The sequence below is a fragment of the Atractosteus spatula genome, chromosome 5, assembly GCF_055471065.1.
Source record: "Atractosteus spatula isolate fAtrSpa1 chromosome 5, fAtrSpa1.hap1, whole genome shotgun sequence".
Taxonomy (NCBI): Eukaryota; Metazoa; Chordata; class Actinopteri; order Semionotiformes; family Lepisosteidae; genus Atractosteus; species Atractosteus spatula.
This window is the reverse complement of record NC_142710.1, coordinates 4536755-4556123: the sequence shown is the minus strand read 5'-3', so window position 1 is coordinate 4556123 and position 19369 is coordinate 4536755. Positions and strand designations below refer to the sequence as shown.

At 52.2% G+C, this 19369-nt stretch overlaps 1 protein-coding gene across 3 annotated transcripts; it reads left to right on the top strand.

Annotated features, from left to right (window-relative positions):
* The first annotated feature begins 5712 nt into the window (after positions 1 to 5712).
* dcaf8 (DDB1 and CUL4 associated factor 8) lies at positions 5713 to 19367 on the top strand. Of its 3 annotated transcripts, XR_016091049.1 has the most exons (14): positions 5713 to 6221; positions 7345 to 7420; positions 8027 to 8161; positions 8272 to 9122; positions 10609 to 10749; positions 11939 to 12033; positions 12963 to 13073; positions 13919 to 14049; positions 14690 to 14797; positions 14898 to 15028; positions 15266 to 15385; positions 16076 to 16192; positions 16476 to 18034; positions 18590 to 19367. XR_016091049.1 is itself a non-coding variant. In XM_088915852.1 (13 exons), exons 2-13 carry the CDS (start codon positions 7384 to 7386, stop codon positions 18593 to 18595), a joined length of 1983 nt encoding a protein of 660 aa, XP_088771978.1. In that variant the 5' UTR covers positions 5713 to 6221; positions 7345 to 7383; the 3' UTR covers positions 18596 to 19367. The 3 variants fall into 3 exon arrangements, 2 of the variants coding, with proteins under 2 accessions (XP_088771978.1, XP_088771977.1); XM_088915852.1 differs by lacking the exon at positions 16476 to 18034; XM_088915851.1 differs by having other exon boundaries at positions 16476 to 19367.
* The last annotated feature ends 2 nt before the right edge of the window (positions 19368 to 19369 follow it).

Sequence of the window (19369 nt, the reverse complement as noted above, 5' to 3'; positions counted from 1 at the left end):
GAGAACACGCAAACTCCACACAGACAGCACCCCGGAGGTCCCAGCACTGTGGGGCAGCAATGCCCTCCACTGTCCCTCCCGTTATTATTATTCCATTGCAGATAAAAGTGTCCCCACCCCTCCTGTCCAGAGATCACCTAGCCTGATTCCTCAGGGCAGCTGCTCCTGTGACTCCTGGAGGCTGTACTGGGAAGGGGTCTGTCTCCACTGGGCTCTCACTCTCTCCCAAAGGATCCCCGTCCTCCCCCCTCCCCCCTCTCTGAGCAGGAGGGGGGGGGGTTTCTGACACCACTGCAGGCTTGGCCTCCTGCTGCTCGGTTGTGCTGTCGTGCCCGCGAATGTGTGTGTGTCTGTGTGGCGTTTGGACGGTCTGTCAGTGCGCTAGCGCTGTTGCTAAGGAGAAAAATGCATTATAAATAAATGAGTAACCAGACAGAGTTTACAAAACGGGGTCGTCCCACAAGACCCCGCGCTTCCCCGGGGCAGGAGACTCGCGCTTCCAGATGACCGTTTTGCTGCGTGTTGAATTTCGGAAAGAGTTCGGGGGGTGTCAGGGTGGGCCGGATTAAAAAACAAAATGACTTTCCAAACTTCTTCAATCCAGGGCCTCGCTTAATGCGCAGTGTCTCAGATCGTGCGGGGCAGCAGGTGACACAACCCGCACCCGACCCAGAAGGAAACCTCAACAGGGGGTAGCCAGGGAGGGCGATATTGCTAGATCGCGGGCTCTGGAAGGGCTGGTCTCTGATTAGGACAGGAAAGAGGCAAGACGCGTGTTTCCAATACCTGCGGTTTTCGCAACAGTCACACTGCGCTTGAGCGCGTGTAATACTCTGGACAAGAGACCCGCACTTCCGCGCTTATGAGCGATTTTTAACCCGAGACCCGCACTTCAGCGCTTATGAATGATTTTTAACCTGAGACCCGCACTTCAGCGCTTATGAATGATTTTTAACCTGAGACCCGCACTTCCGCGCTTATGAATGATTTTTAACCTGAGACCCGCACTTCAGCGCTTATGAATGATGTTTAACCTCAGACCCACACTTGAGCGCTTGTAGTAAATCCGGGACAAGCGAAACTCGCTTCAGGGCTCGTCATGATCTGGGACGAGAGACCCGCAGTTCAGCGCTTGTCGCGATCTGAGCAGGAGGACCGCGCTCCAGCTCTTGTCGCGATCTGAGCGAGAGATGCTCACTTGAGCGCTCGGCGCGATCGGGACAAGAGAAACGCGCTGTAGCCCTTGTCAGGATCGGGGCTCCCTGAGGCTGAGCAAGCGGTCAACCGGTCCCGTTTGCAGTTCAGCCCGCTCACGGGGCAAAAGAGGGGCACTCAGCCCAGACGCGGCTCTCTGACAAGCGCCGCTGCACGGCAGACAGACAGCCGGGCGGGCCGGAGCCCCCTCCGCGGTTCCCTGCCCGGCTCTGGCCGGACAGTCCGCCAGCCCGGAGGAGCGGAGCCTCCGACCTCCGCCGATGATGCGCTTTTCGCTTCCCCACCCCGGCACCCTCTTCCCCGCGTTTAACTGGAAGGCAAACCGGGTGTCCTACCTCACTCATTCTGAACTGAAGGCTCGACTCCCTTGCCCGTGATGTGCGATTCTCCGACCGCAGCGGCTGGCTGGCTGGCTGGCTGGCTGGGCGACTTTGTGTTCTTGCTGCCGGGGTGTCTCTGGCAGGGGTCCCGGCGTGTAGCTCTCGCCTCTTTCTTCTTCTCCTCCTTCTTCTTTTTTCTTCTTATTTTGAAACACCTCGACGCCCCGCTCGCCGGCAGGCAGTCCAACCCAGCTCTGGGCGATGATACGACGAGCCCTGATCCTCACGGTCAGTGCTTGGCTGACTCGTCCGCTTCTCTCGCGTGTCCGCCCCACGGCGCTGCCGCACTTGTGTTAATGTGGAATACAGCGGCACAGAGCGAGTAAAAAAAAAAAAAAACCTCTCTCGACTCGCCGACCCGAGCGGAGCTGTGCTGAACTGCAATAGGCTCGCTCGCCCGCCCTCTCTCTCTCTCTTTCTCTCTCCGGTCTTCACACGAAATCGCTATCTGGCGCGTCTTTTCTCTTCACAGCTCCTTCAAAAACGTCAGTGCATCTCTATCATGTACCTGCGCGCCCAAAGCGTGGGTCCAAGGACCGCAGCGCCCGCGCTGTGGAATATATCGATGAGTGCTGTTTGGGATCGTGTGGGGATTGTCGCGTCAGACATGTCATTTGATGCACACCGTTAGATACTGTCCCCGATATTGCCCTTGCTGTGTCAGGGCGTGTGTCGGTGCGGGAGCCGGCCAGGGCACTGGGGGGAGAACGGGGCATCCTGAAACGGGTCGGGACTTGCCTGTCGCGACGCCGGGACTTTCCCGCACCGTGGGGAAGGAAGTGCGCGAGGCGGACGCTCCGGCGTGTGCCGGCGTGCCGGCAGATCGCGCGCAGAGTGCAGTGCGCGAGCCCGGGGCCGCAGCGCTGCGACAGTTCGCCGCCTGCCAGCCCGCGCGCCCGCTCGGCTCTTTTTCTCCCTCCAGCTGCAGGGCAACAGCTCTGTCGGGGTGCCCCACGCATTACACTGCCGGCATTCACAGATGTGCTGTACAACGGTAAGGCGGGATCGCTTTGAGAGTCCCTCAGGCAGCGACGGGAGATCACGTACTCGGCTGCGGCTTCATTGAGTTTCCGGCCCCCAGTAGGAGAGTACGATTCTGGGATATGAATGGTTATTTTAAGGATGGAAAGTCTAATCCCAGAGTATTTCTCACAGGGCAGCAGAAAATGCATCTCTCCCGCTGGCAGTGCACAGCTTGTCCTCTCTGGATAGTCAGGTCTGCTTGTGTCCAGTTTGTATGGCCAGGCTGTGGTCACTGAGTCTGTCCTCTCTGGATAGTCAGGTCTGCTTGTGTCCAGTTTGTATGGCCAGGCTGTGGTCACTGAGCCTGTCCTCTCTGGATAGTCAGGTCTGCTTGTGTCCAGTTTGTATGGCCAAGGCTGTGGTCACTGAGCCTGTCCTTTGTGGACATTCAGGGCTGTGTCTAATTTCTATGTCCAGGTTCTGGTCACCGATCCAGTTGAGGTCAGGAGAGCCTAGCTAATAATAATAATCCTTGCATTTATATACACAGTATAGTGCTTTTCTGGACACTCCACTGAAAGAGCTGTACAGGTCATGGGGACTCCCCCTCCACAACCACCAGTGTGCAGCCCCACCTGGATGATGCTCCAGTACTCTCACCACACACCAGCTCTCAGTGGGGAGGAGAGCAGAGTGATGAAGCCAGTTCAGAGAGGGGGATTATTAGGAGGCCATGATTGGTAAAGACCAGGGGGAAATTTGGTCAGGACACTGGGGTAACACCCCTACTCTTTTCGAGAAATGCCCTGGGATTTTTAATGACCACAGAGAGTCAGGACCTCGGTTTTACATCTCATCTGAAGGACGGTGCCTGTTTACAGTCTAGTGTCCCCGTCACTGTACTGGGGCATTAGGACCCCCACAGACCGCAGGGTGAGCGCCCCCTACTGGTCCCACTAACACCTCTCCCAGCAGCAACCTTAGCTTTCCCAGGAGTCTCCCATCCAGGTACTGACCAGGCTCACACCTGCTGAGCTCCTGTGGGGCTGCCAGCTGGGAGCTGCAGGGGGATAGAGCTGCTGGCAAAGAAGCTATAGTTGATCCTTCTATCAATTTAACAGGTGCTGCTGCTCCAGAGAAACCTTGTAGTCACACCCCCTCCACAGGCCCGGGACTGGACACCCGGACAAGACAAGCCACTCCAGACCACCACACTAGGTGCTCCTCACCAATTCTGGTACAGAGTCATGTACCAGGATGGTCGCGGATAGTGTGTGTGTTCCTTTACTCCATCCTTCCATCTTCTAACTGCGTCCAACAGTACAGGGGCACAGAGGAGCTGGAGCCTATCCCAGCAAGCAATGGGTGCAGGGCAGGGTACACCCTGCACACCAGGATAAGGCAGGTCGTCACAGGACACACACACAAACACACACACATACATACACTGTACTCGCAACAGGGCAATCCACCCACCAGCAAGCCTTGGGACAGTGGGAGGAAACCCACACCTACACAGAGAGAACATGCAAACTCCACACAGACAGCAGCCCAGCTGAGATGCTCACCAGTGCGCCACCTGCGTTTCTTTAAATCTCAGTATTAAAAATCTATTGAAAACTAAACGTGAAGCAGACAGATATATATATATAGTATATGCTGTGTATAACGAACTAGAAATACGCCTAATCTGTTTAAGACCATTTCTTCACCCACCCAGTAACGTTTTAAGCTGTAGTAGTGATCAATGATATCACTTTTACGTGTGTTATATAAAAATAAATAAAAAATAACCGGCGATCTATTTAGACCTAAGCTCAGCTGGCGCGTGGGTTACTATGACAGTGGGCACGGAAACGGACTTCCGGTGTATCCGCGCACGCATTTGGCTGCTACGCAACGGCCGCTCGAAAAGCTTTTATTGTTTAGAAAAATTGCGACCCTCCCCCCCCCACTTCATCCCCAGCGGTCTGGAAAATAGCCTCATTAAAATCCGGCCATGTACACCAGAAAATGCGTATCTATCAGTAGATTTTACTACTCCCCATTACCTAGTTAGTAATCCTTTGACATTATGGCACGGATTATTCATATGGTCATAAAATTGTCTGGTTTTTTATTGTTGTTGTTGGATAACGACCTGAGTGGATGCACAACTAATATATTCTCAGCGATAATGTTAGTTTCTCTTTCACGCTTTCCCTAAACTAGCTGAGATAGCAATTGCTTGTAGCTTGCAGTTCATTGAGAAAGAAGACCGGATTGCAAATCTAAAAGTGGTACATAACATATTCCAGCTCAACCTACATCGGCGATGAGCGATGAGGGCAGACTGTTCCCTTTCTGATGAGAGTGTGCACTCCGTCGAACAAGTTGTTTATTGCTGCACTGGCTTTGCGGTAAATTAAAATAATTTAAAAAACAACAACGTCCTAATATTTAACGCTGAACTGAAACAAAATCCTCAGCGACATCTTTTTTTCACAATGGGCGTTGCCTACTTCAGGAGAAAGCGTCGTTTCCGTGCGAGTTATAATTTTATTTCAGCGATGCAAGTATCAGGACGAGTTTATCAATCTGTGGTGGTGTTGCGGCGAGGCTCATACTGTAGTTTTGCGCCGTCACAGCTCGACGTTATGAAGACGGCGATCACTAGAGGGAGCAGATGAGCCCTGGAAATGCGCTTAAACCTACACCACAGCACATCAAAAGTAAAACATACGCTCTCAATTAACACAGCAAAATTATGATGTTGTACTGTACAATACTACACCATAAGCCGTTCCGATGTACATTTTGAACGCGTTTAGGTGTTGTACTTAATATAGGGGATATGTTTAATATTTTAAGTTTTATTTAAAGAGGTAAAGAGAAGTAAAATGCACGCATGAAGTGTTAAGCGTAGATAATGATAAAATGATACAAGAATAACCGTAGCAGTAGTTTTCACGGCAATATACGGCAACCAAAAACTTCATCCTCCATTTTGGCTCTATAATTCCCATAGTTGAAAATACACTGGAACTCCGCTGTGGAGCCGCAATGACACGAGTTTCCTTAATTTTAACCACTTAAAAGGGTCCCGGCCTGCATCTCAAAACTACAATACCCAGGATCCACCGCGGGTAGGCTGGTCCCAGGTTGACAGGATCTTTCGCGTGTATTAAAGTTTTGTTTGTTTGTGTTTTTTTTTCTCCAAAGAGTTATTTCCGGAAAGATTCACCTCCGGAAGAGAAATTTCGGTACGGGGATTAAAAACAGCAACGGTGGCAGCGCAACTAAGAAGGCGACTAAGGCAATCATAACAAAAGCAGCGTGAGGCAGTCGCTGCTCGGGTTTCTTTGGGAAGTCCGGGCGGTGCGGGAGCGGAGACCGAGCTCATGCCGTGCGGGGGGCCCTGAGCGGCGGGTCAGAGCCCAAATCGACCCCGGGGATTAAATCGGGTCGCGGCTGCGGCCTGTGGCTCCCGTTCGTTAAAACCGAGCCGAGGCACGGCGACTTTCCCTCGGCGAGTGAAATTCCTACCCTTCGGGCACAAATAATGTAACCCGGGCTTAGAGATTGAGGTTTAAGTAAAGCGGAAATTCACCACACACAGACGCGCAAGAGAGCAACAGGGATCAGAGGGGCCGCCGGAGGAATCACCTGCGTGGGTCTATTGTGGTAACGAAACACTTCAGATACTCGATTTGCATGATCGTGTTTTGCTTGTCAGTCAGTTGCACGCTTGTTTTAGTAAGAGGCCGTGCTGTTCAAGCTTTAGTTTTAAAGCATTCGTGTGTGTATATATATATATGTGCGTGTGTGCAGGATTTTGGCTAGGATTTTGGGTTGTGTGTGTGCAAGTGGACTTAACTGCGCAGAAATAGAGCTAATTACCCCCACTCCGGTGGTGGTTGTGCTCTCGGGGGGTCACGACTGTGAATGTTTTTTTTGGGGGGGTGGACCCCCAGGGGGTTGTTGATCAGCTAAAAGGAATTATTTCTGTGTCTTCAGGGTTTAAATATAGACGCCGCTGGGTCATGCCAGTTGACGGCGATCGTGTAGACGGTGGGGGGAGGTGTTAAATGGGATTATTATACACGCAGCGGCCTCGTGGGGTCGTCAGCCTTGTTACTGACACACACACACAAACACACGCGTTTGTGTTTCCGTGGAAAGAGGTCTCGCTGACTCTCACTGTGGTGAGACTCGCATGCTCCCGGCTGTTCCTCCTGCAAAACCGACCGCTTGGGCACGTCTGAGTTTTAAAGAAGGCTGCAGTGCTTTTATATATACACCTGTAAAACCATTCACCGAAGCGGCATTTCTGGGGGAGCTCTTGTCTTCTGATTTGTCTTCGCATTGATACTAACGCCTCCGCAGAGAGAGAGAGAGACAGAATTAGCTCGCAGACAAAGTTTGGAAATCCGACATAAAAGCTGCAAACATCAAACGCGACTGCATTTCAGGAGTGACGACTGCTGTTTGTGTTACTATACGAAAACCTTAGCGATACTGACAGCTTCTCTTCCTCCTGCAATAATGATTACTGCTCCTACCACAATACTGCCCTACTGTAGAGCTCACTGCTACCCCTGATATACTGTAGCTCTGCTGCCTGGAGTGTCTTTGATTCTTTCATTTCTACTATCTAGTTTTAGATACTGTAGCTGTTTCTGTTCCTAGGTGTTGTACTCCCTATGTTTTGTTCTGCTGCGTGAAGTATTAGTTTTTATTTTCCAGTAGTCACTGTCTTTCTGATACAATAGTGAAGGTCATTGTCTCTATATTTACTCTCTCTCAGGCTTCCTTCTTCCAGAGGGAGACAAGGCTGTGCGACAGAATGGCCGATAAGGAGGGGAAGAGCAGTCGCTCAAATGGTATGGTGTCTCTAGAGAAAGAGATGAAAGGGTGGAAAGGAATGAGAATGGTGGTGTTGGGAGATCCCCGATCCAGTCAGTCCGGGGGGGTCTCGGGGCCAGGGCCTGGGAGATTCCCGATCCAGTCGGTCCGGGGGGGTCTCGGGGCCAGGTCCTGGGAGATCCCTGATCCCCGATCCAGCCGGTCCGGGGGGGTCTTGGGGCCAGGTCCTGGGAGATCCCCGATCCAGCCGGTCCGGGGGGGTCTTGGGGCCAGGTCCTAGGAGATCCCAGATCCAATCAGTCCTGGGGGGTCTCGGGGCCAGGAAATTCCCAATCCAGTCGGTCCGGGGGTGTCTCGTGGCCAGGAGATCCCCGATCCAGTCGGTCCGAGGGGGTCTCGGGGCCAGGTCCTGGGAGATCCCCGATCCAGTCGGTTTTACAAAAATTGTTTTATAATGTGTGTAATCTCTTGAAGGGGGGAAGAGAGGTCCATAGTGCTTGCATGAAGTACTTCAATCCTTCCATCTCCTTCCTCTCTCTCCCTTCCATGTGGACAGTGCTGCTGCCGAGCTCCACCTCTCTCTTAACCCCCGTCTCTCTTAACTTTTCCCCTTCTCTCGCTAGGCGGCGCAGAGTCTGGGAGGGAAAGCGGGGAGCAGGGTGAGTCCTTACCCCTCCCAAACAGTGAGGGGGGCGGCTCCATTGCCCCTGGACCCAGTCCCAGTCCCGAAACGGGACAAGAAACGGACCCCAGCGCAGGTAACCCACTTCTCGTTTCCCGTCCCTGGCCGGTTTTATAAAACACCGGCCCAAACTGTGGCCACGGGTGACCTCCACCAGGTCACACGCCTTGGCTTTTCTCTCCGCAGCGGCCAAGGAGGCGCGGAACGAGGCGGAGGAGGAAGAAGAGGGAGGTAGGGGCACAAGAGATGGAGGAGAAGCGGGGAGGGAGAACGAAAGAGAGGTAGGGAACGAGGAAGAGGAAGAGGACACGGACAGCATGGACGGCACTGGCCACTACTCCGTGACGGAGGAAGGGGACAGAGAGAGCGAGGGGGGTGGCGGCGGGGAAGGAGGAGGAGGAGGCGGCGGCGTGAGAGGCCGAGGAAGAGAGGGGCGCCGCGTCCGGGTGGCCAGGAAGAGACGCCGAGGCGGGAGCGACAGGGACCGGGACCGGGATAGCGTGATTGGGCGGCTCCTCAACAGAAGCGGGCTTGGGGGGGGAGGAGGAGGAGGAGGAGGTGGAGGAGGAGGAGGAGGAGGAGGAATAGGGGCGGGCCACCATAGCTCCAGCTCGGAGGAGGAGGATGAGGACGACGACGAGAACGAAGAGAATGAGGAGGACGACGAGGAGGAGGAGGAGGAAGAAGAGGAAGAGGGCGACGAGGAGGACGAGCAGGCCCTGGAGGAATGGCTGGGGGCCGACTTGAGAGACCTGGGCGCCCCCGACTGGAGGTCCGTGCCGGCGCTGCAGGCCAGGGAGATCGGACGCGGGGCCGGCTTCACCCGGCGGGTGTGCGGCGCCCGGGGGCTGGTCCAGCGGTTCCAGCTGCAGGGCCGCCTGGAGCGCCACGCCGGCTGCGTCAACACCCTGCACTTCAACCCCAGCGGCACCCGCCTGGCCTCGGGCAGCGACGACCTGCGGGTCATCATCTGGGACTGGGCCCGGCAGCGGGTGGAGCTGGAGTTCGACAGCGGCCACAAGAGCAACGTCTTCCAGGTGAGAGAGTCTCAGAGGAGGAGGGAGGGCTGGGGTGACGGGGAATTGCAGGGCTCTTCGCCTGGGGATCTCCCACATCCTGCTCCCGCTCGCTAGGGGAGAGAGAGAGGGGATACACAGGTCTGAGACTGCAGTAATCTGATAGATCTGCTTTAATTTGCCGGGTGATGTGGTCAAGGTGTAGCCAGAAGACGTTACCACTGCGGTTGCCATGTGCCTTGGGTCAGGGGTTCCCAATCCTGGCCCTGGAGGCCAAACACCCCATTGATCTGTTTTTCCCTGCCCAGCTCTATTACACAGTCGAGCCCTTGATCAGATTAATGATGGGGGGGGCGGTAAATCTGAACTTGTTGACTTTTTTCCAGCTCTCAGACATGCGGGAGGTTGCCTTAACCGGACGAACACGTTGGGGAGGTTATTTTACACGCTTCCTCTAATGGCGTTTTTATTTTTCAGGGTTAGAAAGAATGGGCACCGATGATTGCATTTCAAACTGCAATGAAAGTAAAATGAGCACAGTAGCTTGTAAAACCTCCCATTTACTTCACAAAGTAGATGGAATTTCCAGGTGTGAGCAGCACCGTAATCTGCGATTTAGGATGAGGTAACAAAACTTCTGGTGAGGCCTTATTACATTGTAAACGAGCGGGCTTCTGAATACGTCTCTTTTCGTCCAATAGGAATATCGCTCTCGACTTCGAGACGTTTCTGCCGATAAAAGGAACGTATTTGTTAACTTACTCTGCACGCGGATCACATTGGAACATTTCCTGGGGTGAAATGTCCGCTGCACGACTTGCACTCATTCACTTGTACGTCACGTTGCGTTAGTCATTGCGGAGACTAGTGAGCGGGAAGGGCCCGCAGCGCGCCCCGATTCGCGGGAACTCTCGCTCCCGCCCGTGACGAGAGCAGGGGTTTAGGACAACGTGGCGACATGCAGTCCTTTCACGAAACACATGATTTTGCGCTTTGATTCAAAATGTATGTATTTTTTTTTCTATACCGTCAATGAATTTCTGTTGTTACCGCAATTTAGGAACGGCCCAAGAAATCGAGGCTGCAGTTCCCCGTTTTAAGAAATGCCCCTCGCCTGTAACGTGTGGGGGAAACCAGGTTCACTGGTGCTCGGTGTCCGTTCTGCCCAGTGGCTGAGTGCTCAGCAGCTGATGGCCCTTCTGGGTGTTCGATCGCTCCAGTTAATCTCTTAATTAGGTTACTAAGAGCAGAGGGAACTGGAAAAGTGTCTTTTTTTCCCCTGCTTTGGGTGTTGCGTAGCCCAAACCCAGCTTGAGTGGGCAGAGCCCGGTTCGGTGAGGTCCGTCCTGCTCCGGCTGAGTGCGACAATTGCGGATTACGTTGCATATCAGTCTTATATTCTCCCTTGATTGCTCTCCCCCCCCCCCCCCCCAGATTCAGTGTCAGTGTGTGTGGGTTGACTCCTCTCTCTTTCTCTCTCTCTCCCTCTCCTCCCCCCCCCCCCCAGGCTAAATTTCTCCCCCACAGCGGGGACTCGACCCTGGCCATGTGTGCCCGCGACGGGCAGATCCGGGTGGCGGAGCTGTCAGCCACGCAGCGCTGCAAGAACACCAAGAGGGTGGCCCAGCACAAGGGCGCCGCACACAAGGTACCAGGGCGTGCAGGTGCGGCGGCACTTGGGGGGCAACCCAACCCCCCTCAGTCCCCCCCCCACTCCCCAACTCTGTCATCTGCATTATTCTGCGGAGCATCGGCTTCATTCCAAGGCAGTAAAGGGGGAGATTGGTTCAGGTCCAGGCTTGCCCATTTCCAGCCCTGTAGCCTGCAGGTCTCACTTTTCAAATCTGACCTATGTTGTCTATAACAAGAGTTCTGTCCTGATCCCGAGAATCCACACTCCTGGTTCTCATTCCTACCCAGCTCACAGGTCCAGGCATCCCAGTCCTTCCAGTGGAGATCCACACTCCTGGTTTATATTCCAGCCCCACTCTGTTACTCTGTAACTGACCCCTTTATTCAGTCCATAGCAGGACTGATTTGAACTGCATGGCTCTTAAATGTGCCGGAGGTCACCTTTTAACTTAACTTGCACTTCGTATTGAAAGTAAAACTTTGCAGGAAGAAAAAAAAGAAAGCAGTTTGCAAATCTGCAGTTGAAAAGATTGGTCGGTTCAATTAAAGCTTTAACTTGGCAGCGCACTGGAATGAGAACTGGAGGCGCCTGGTCAAACAGAGCCAAACTAACAGGATGGCAGAACCCACTCGAGTATCAAAGGGCTTGTAACCATTAGATGACTGGATTAACAGTTAACCAAACGGATGCCTACGGCAGTATGAGAGCATCTGTCGAATGAGTCAGTGATTTTTTTTAAGACAGATGGGCTATCTTCCTCAATAACTAGGTCTTCCAGGAAACAGACGGGTTGGTGTTTAAGATTTCACTTTGCAATAATCTGATGAACTAAAAGCCAGGCAGCGGCCTCCTGTTGTCCTGCAGTATTGAGGAACGAAACCAGGGACACATTGTGGAAATTGAGGGGCATGTAGGCCTGAGGATAGGAAGGTCTTTACACCAAGGGAGGAGGGTGGGTGCCTGGAACAGGCTGCTCATCTGTGCTTTTGGAGACGATTCCTTCGGGTCTTGAAAGAAACGGGCCGCTGCGGTTAGTGCCTAATGAGCCAGGAGGGCAGCATGGCCTCTTCTCCCCTCTTAATCTTCAGTTCTTGTGTTCTTAGTGAGTATGTAGGGCAGGAAAACAGAAACGCCAAGATCCAGCTCGCTCATTCCCAGCCCCCCCCCCCACTTCCTCCCTACCCTACCTCTGTCTCCCTCTCAGCTAGCCCTGGAGCCGGATTCTCCCTGCTCCTTCCTGTCGGCCGGAGAGGACGCCGTGGTCTTCGGGATCGACCTGCGACAGGACCGGCCCGCTACGTGAGTCCAAGCCGCGTGCTCCCGCCGTCTTGACAGTCTGGCCGCGTGCCTGCTGGCCCAGCCCCGAGGCCTTAAGCGGCCAAGCCAGTAGGGAGACAGTAGCCGATTATATCTCGATGAAGACCCAAACCGAAGAGGTACCGTAGGACGTACGGAAGCACGTTGCTGCCACCAAGGGAAAAATAAAATCGCGATAATTACGTCGGTGTATGTACATCCTGTTACGTTGTGCATTGAACGCCTGTAGAAGCTAACCATAATCCTGGCTGGCCCTTTCGGTTTTAATGATCGTGTCAGTGTCCAGCGCTGCAGAATTTATCCAGGTTTACTTTCGACTGGGGTTTAGTCGTAATGAAATCTTGCCATTTTTAGCAAATCGGAACAGATTCATTGTAAGTATGAGGACCAGTTTTGTGGGGTTTAGAGATCAAAGCAATGATGGTTCCCTTATGAACAGTTATACGGGCAGTCAGTTCCACTGCCTAAAACCGCAAGTCCGCATGTAGCGAGATAGGCATCATATGACAATTGTGCTATCGCGCGATCACATAAAGTCCGCGAGAATTACCATCTCGGAATTCCGAGATGGGGGGGGCAAATTTTTTTTTTCCTTGGTGGCAGCAATGCGCTTCCGTAAGGCTGGAGCAGCTGGGGTTAAGGGCCTTGCTCAGGGGCCCAACGGAGAAGGATTCCTATGCCGGCCGCAGGATTCGAACCGGCAACCTTCTAGCCACAGTGCCGCCGCTCTGCCCTTAATGAACCGGAAGGCGGAAGCGGTCTGTGTTTCTGATCGAAGCGGGGGGCCTTGTTCCGCCTCTGAAGCTCCTGTTGAAGTCGGTTCTCGGCGAGTCTTGTCTGCGCTCCGGCCCGTTCTCTCGGGGGGTGAAGAGGTTAACCTCCCGTTACACCCCCACCTCTCTCTCTCTCAGGAAACTGGTGCTGGTGAAGGAGAGCGACAAGAAGGTGGGCCTGTACACCATATTCGTCAACCCCGCCAACACCCACCAGTTTGCGGTGGGGGGCCGAGACCAGTACGTCAGGTGAGACGGCCCTGCGCTGGCCTCATCCCAGTCGCAGCTTCTCCAGTGCCCTACCGACTTTTCTGCTGAGGCAGGAGGACGAGTTCCGGTTCCTACAGTTAATACTGGGACAGTTTTCCAACACTCTTTGGGAAAATGTTGGAAAATATATCACCCTGCAGCTCAGAGCTGGCAGCCCCACTGGAGTTCAGCGAGTGTGAGTCTGGTCAGTACCTGGATGGGAGACTCCTGGGAAAGCTCAGGTTGCTGCTGGAAGAGGTGTGAGTGGGGCCAGTAGGGGGCACTCACCCTGCGGTCTGTGTGGGTCCTTATGCCCCAGTACAGTGACGGGGGCACTATACTGTTAAAAAGGCGCTTGGATGAGACGTAAAACCAAGGTCCTGACTCTCTGTGGACTTAAAAATCCCAGGGTATTTCTTGAGAACAGTAGAGGTGTTACCCTGGTGTCCTGGCCAAATTTCCCTCTGTCCTTTACCCATCATGGCCTCCTAATAATCCCCCTCTCTGAACTGGCTTCATCACTCTTCTCTTCTCCCCTCTGAGAGCTGGTGTGTGATGAGAGTACTGGAGCATCATCCAGGTGGGGCTGTTATTGTAATTACATCCCAAAGTGCCCCACCCTATTCCTGCATTTGTCCCTAATCCTAATACTTGCCAAAATCTGGCTCCTAACTAGTGTTTCTTTCTAACCTAACTGTAAATCAAACTTTCATCCTAACAAAATGTCTCTTCCTCTCTCCTGGCTCAAGCTGCAACACCAACATGTACATCTAGCCCTGCCTGCAGTCCTCATGCCAATCCTACCTGTATGTTCACCTCTTCACTTGTTCTCTTGGTCTGTCCAGGATCTATGACCAGAGAAAGATCAGTGAGAATGAGAATAACGGGGTTCTGAAGAAGTTCTGTCCCTCTCACCTGGTGTCCAGTGAATCCAAGACCAACATCACCTGTTTGGTTTACAGCCATGATGGAGCAGGTGAACTCCCAGTCTGTAACCTGAGAATAAATGTACTGGAGTGTCCAGTCAGTGTGTCTGTATGAACCCCTCTCTCTCAGTGCAGTGTTAATGTACTGGAGTGTCCAGTCAGTGTGTCTGTATGAACCCCTCTCTCTCAGTGCAGTGTTAATGTACTGGAGTGTCCAGTCAGTCAGTGTGTCTGTATTAACCCCTCTCTCTCAGTGCAGTGTTAATGTACTGGAGTGTCCAGTCAGTCAGTGTGTCTGTATTAATCCCTCTCTCTCAGTGTAGTGTTAATGTACTGGAGTGTCCAGTCAGTCAGTGTGTCTGTATTAACCCCTCTCTCTCAGTGCAGTGTTAATGGACTGGAGTGTCCAGTCAGTCAGTGTGTCTGTATTAACCCCTCTCTCTCAGTGCAGTGTTAATGTACTGGAGTGTCCAGTCAGTCAGTGTGTCTGTATGAACCCCTCTCTCTCACTGCAGTGTTAATGGACTGGAGTGTCCAGTCAGTCAGTGTGTCTGTATGAACCCCTCTCTCTCAGTGCAGTGTTAATGGACTGTAGTGTCCAGTCAGTGTGTCTGTATTAACCCCTCTCTCTCAGTGTAGTGTTAATGGACTGTAGTGTCCGTATTAACCCCCCTTTCTTCTCCCCTGCAGAGTTGTTGGCTAGCTACAATGATGAGGATATCTACCTGTTTGACACAAATCACAGTGATGGAGCTGACTACTGCCGCAGATATAAAGGTCACCGTAACAACGCCACAGGTTAGAAGGGATGAGGTTGAGGGAGCTAAAGAGAACTTATACACCTGTGTGCTGATAATGTCCGTGTGTCTGCATTAACCTGCTCTTTCTTGCCCCTCAGTGAAGGGGGTCAATTTCTACGGCCCGCACAGCGAGTTTGTTGTGAGCGGCAGTGATTGTGGCCACATCTACCTGTGGGACAAGACCTCTGCACAGATCATCCAGTTCATGGAGGGGGACAAGGGGGGCGTGGTGAGTGACTGGCCCAGGAGAGTGACTAACTGTAGGCGGGACTCCAAGCGCTCTAAAGGCACAGTGGAAAGTGTGTGTATTTGGAGTGGGTGGCTTGGCAGAGGGTGGTTGGGTAGCTTTCTTGACTGTATATCAGTGGGGTATGATCTCGGAGCTCTTCTTTCCTGCTTCCCCTGTCTTCCACCTCCATCTTTCTCACTCTCCTCTTGTCTCTCTGCGTCTCCCATCTCTCTCCAGGTGAACTGTTTGGAGCCCCACCCTCACCTCCCGGTCCTGGCCACTAGTGGGCTGGACCATGATGTTAAGATTTGGGCACCCACCGCTGAGACCCCCACTGGGCTGAAGGGGCTGAAAGAGGTACTGGGCGTTACAAGGCGGTCTTGGTCTACACCAGGGGTGTCCCCTCCCGGTCTTGGAGCATCAGTGTGTCTGCAGGTTTTTCCATCCCAGCTCGGCTCTTCGCAGGCTGGTCACTGGCCTGGTGCTTCTGCTTTGAAGGACCTCCGAAGGTCTGCAGACACTGTGACCCTCCAGGACCGGGATTGGACTTCCCGATCTTGGCTGGGGGCGGTTTGAGGGATTCTCATTCTTGGTGGGGTTTAATTCAATTCAATTCAACTTTATTGTCATTATACATACACAGGTGCATAGTATAATGAAAAGTGTTTCTCATTAGTCACTCAGGTTTAGTATATAAATAGGACAGAAGATAAGACAATAGACTAACACAGTAACAATAACAATTAAAACCGTGCAAAATCCGCAAACAGAGAAAATATAACAGGACTAAAACGGTGCAAGGTAATTCAGGGAACAGTGCAAGAATAGTATGGTGATTAATAAATATTACAAATAATACAGTTTTACTGAGCTATCGGAGGGACAGTACAATTTCGGTTTACATGTTGTGGTGTTGGAGTACAGTCTTTGTGGGTATAGGAAGAAGTTTATTTGTATAAATTGTGTATAAATTGAAATGCACGGCTGTAAGTACGTCCTTCGCGGCCGAGTGTGATGGCCGGCGTGCTCCTCCGTGTCGTGGTGCAGGTGATGAAGAAGAACAAGCGGGAGAGGGACGAGGACAGCATCCGGCACGGCGACCAGTACGACACGCAGCTGCTGTGGTTCCTCATGAGACACATGAGGAACAGGCGACCCCAGAGGGTGAGTGTCTCCGCGTCTTGTTCGTGACCCAGGCTCGCGTCAGCTCAGCGATCACTCTCTCTCTCTCCCCATCCCTGGTTTGCTTGACCATTTTCTTTCCCCACTGTGCGCTGCGATCTTGGCGTTTCTTGCGTCCCCAAGGTAAAAAACCACTCCGCAACGGTAGCGATGCAAGAGGTTGCGGGAGGGGGTCAGGGAAGATTTGAAGCAACACGATCGCGGACGGCCATCCGCAGAGCCAATTGTTGTTTTTTTTGCTTCTCCACACTTGTGTCTCTCTCAGGCCCGACGGGGTGAGGCTGGGGCGGGCGACGGCGATTCGGACGAATCGTGGAGCTCGGCGGACTCCTCTGACGAAGACTCCACGGGTCCCGATCACGTCCAGTGCATGTCCTCCTGAGAGTGACCGACCGCCTGACCGACACCCCTCTGACCCAGAGACTGACGGACAGGCTGTAGCGCACACACACACACACACACACACGCACCGTCTGACTGGCTCGCACACACCACACGTACGCACACGTTTTTCTGTCTCGGTGGCATCTTCCTATCGACTCCTTTTTATTTGCTTCGCTCTGCTGAAATCAAACTTGACGTGGGGTGAGAGGAGGCAGAGACCCATAGCAAACAGCTTTGGCACTTTAAGATTTAAAAGAGGAGCACCCCATGGCTCATCAGATCCTTTCCGTTGTTGGAACTCTTTTTTTTTGTTGTTTTTTTCAGGGGTTACTGTCTCGGGGGTGTGGGGGGCGTTTTTCTGGGATTTGTTCCCTGATTGGTGATTAACTGACTGCCTGTCTGATACACTGACTGCATGGTCGACATACTAGAGTGACACCCTGCCTGTGCCTGCTTGTCACATCAGACGGGCTAACCACACACACACACACACACACACACACACAGGACAGATGTTCCGGATTCGCTGCCTGACCCAAGACTGCTGACATGACGCCGGGAGAGGAGCAGAGGAAGGGGAGAGGAAAGGAAGACTGTTTTTCGTGCCCACAACCAGCACCCTTCTCTCTGCCTGTAGCTGCTCGCGCCCTCCATCTCTCAAACTGTCTTTCTCTGCCGCTCTGGTTGTGCTTGGAGGAGTTACGCGTAAGTGATTGGCGCTTGTCGTAGAAGAGACTTGCCACCCCCACCCCCCCCATAAAACCTCAGCCCATTGGATGGCTGGAAATTCGGGCAACGCTGTCCGTCCGTTCATCGATTCTGGACCTGGCTGGCTTGTTGCCTTCTTATTTGCTGTTGTTTTTTTAAGTCCCAACTTCTTGACCCCTTTTCAGTTTTGCTTCTCAGTCACCCCTTCCCCCGTCTTCTCCGGGGCTTGACTCTCGTTCGAGGGCTGCTTTAGGCCTCTGGCTCTGCAGAGGGGTCCGTCGCCTTGCCACCTGGGTTTCAACCCCCTGAACATGCCCTGTGGAACAGGATGCCTGCCACCACTCTCCCCGAAACGCAGGGACTTATTTTCAGCGGGAGAGAGCAACTGTGGCGTGGCCGCCCAGAGACCCTGCAGGCTCTGGGGTGCGGGCAAGTGGACCCTCTCTCTGTGCCTGCGCCGTGACGGCCAGAATGCAGTCCGTTGACGGCGTTCGTTTCGAACCTGCGTGGGGTGGGCGGTGGGGGGGTCTTGGCCGCAATTCTGCCTGTGCCACGCCGGCCTGAAAAGGATGGGAGCGCTCGGACTTGATGTGGCGGCAGAGCTCGACCGCTTTGCTGAACCCATGATGCCAGCATTAATTTTTTTGTTTTTGTGAAGTTGTGGATGAGCTGTACTGCCTTGCTTTCGAAAATTTTACAGACGTGATGACAGCGCTTATTTTGAGGTGACAGGTGAGTGTTGGATGGGTTTCTCGGTTTTCTTTCTTTCTGTTGCCTCAGTTCTTTACGGGAGTGTGATTTTGAATGTCTGGACGAGCCAGTTTCGCTGCAGTATTCTGATGGATCTGACAGTTAACTATTGTTGAATTTGAACCTAAATATGACCTAGACTGAGTTTCTTTTCAATATTCTGTGGATCCATAATGTTCATCGGACATGACAGTAATTCCTCTCGGTACCAATCTGCTGACCTGGGCGGTTTTGATTTCAGGTTAACTTAGAGAGCACAGACCCAGTTCAAAAAGTTGAAGAAGTTGAGGATATCAGGGCTGAATTCACCAGCACACACATGGCACCCCTGACTTCTGTAAATATTGTCAGTGCCATTGAATTCACTCCCTCCACGATTGGCCCTGAATTCACCAGCACCCACACTGTGCCCATCTGACTGATGTAGATACTGCTAATATTGCCATCTTTCTCCTTTCACAATCTACTGGACTGACCAGCGCGCACACTAACTATGGCCGATACTGCTAATTCTTTTGCCCATCTCTCTCTTTTCAGCCCTGAACTCACCAGCACACACACACCGTCACACCTGACTGTACTGTAGATACTACTTAGCGCCTTGCTCTCCCAGTCGTATCATTGCCCAGTGCTGTTTCAGATGGTGGACACTCAGGAACCTTTAAGGAGCACTTGAAGAAACTCAGCCTAGTGCCGTAGCTACTGTTGGAAACTAACACTGAGACCATCGTCTGGTAGTTCTGCCTATATACAGCATATGCTTTTTTTCAGGCTTCCGCGGTTTTGATTGAATGAGACCTTCTGAATACACAGGAACCTGAAATTTGTCAGGAGAGGAGGGCCAAAAGGGGAATAGTGAGGTCGATTTGCTTATGAAGTTTTGTTTCTTCTTTTTTTGGGGGGGAGGGTGGGAGGGGGTTTGGAAAAACCTTTTGTACAATAAAACAACAGAAAAATATATATACATGTAAAAAAAAAGACTTTACCTAATGATGTTTGTCATTTAAAGATAAAATTCATCACAGATTGATATTAATGTATAAAAAGGAAAAGTTTATATTATATATAAGGAACAAAGTGAGTTTTAAATGAAAACAAAATACATATACCTTTGATATGGCTCTCTGACCATTTTGATGCATCCACCTAAATAGTTAATTCAACTTTTATTTTTCTTTAAGCGTTTGATTTTCACGATGGCTCCATTCAGATCTCACTTTCTTTCCTACAATTTATTTAAGCTGCTTAATTCTGTGTTCTATCCTTTCCGTTTGAAACATTGTACTTCTCGCTCAATAAACAGGAGAGAACATGCCG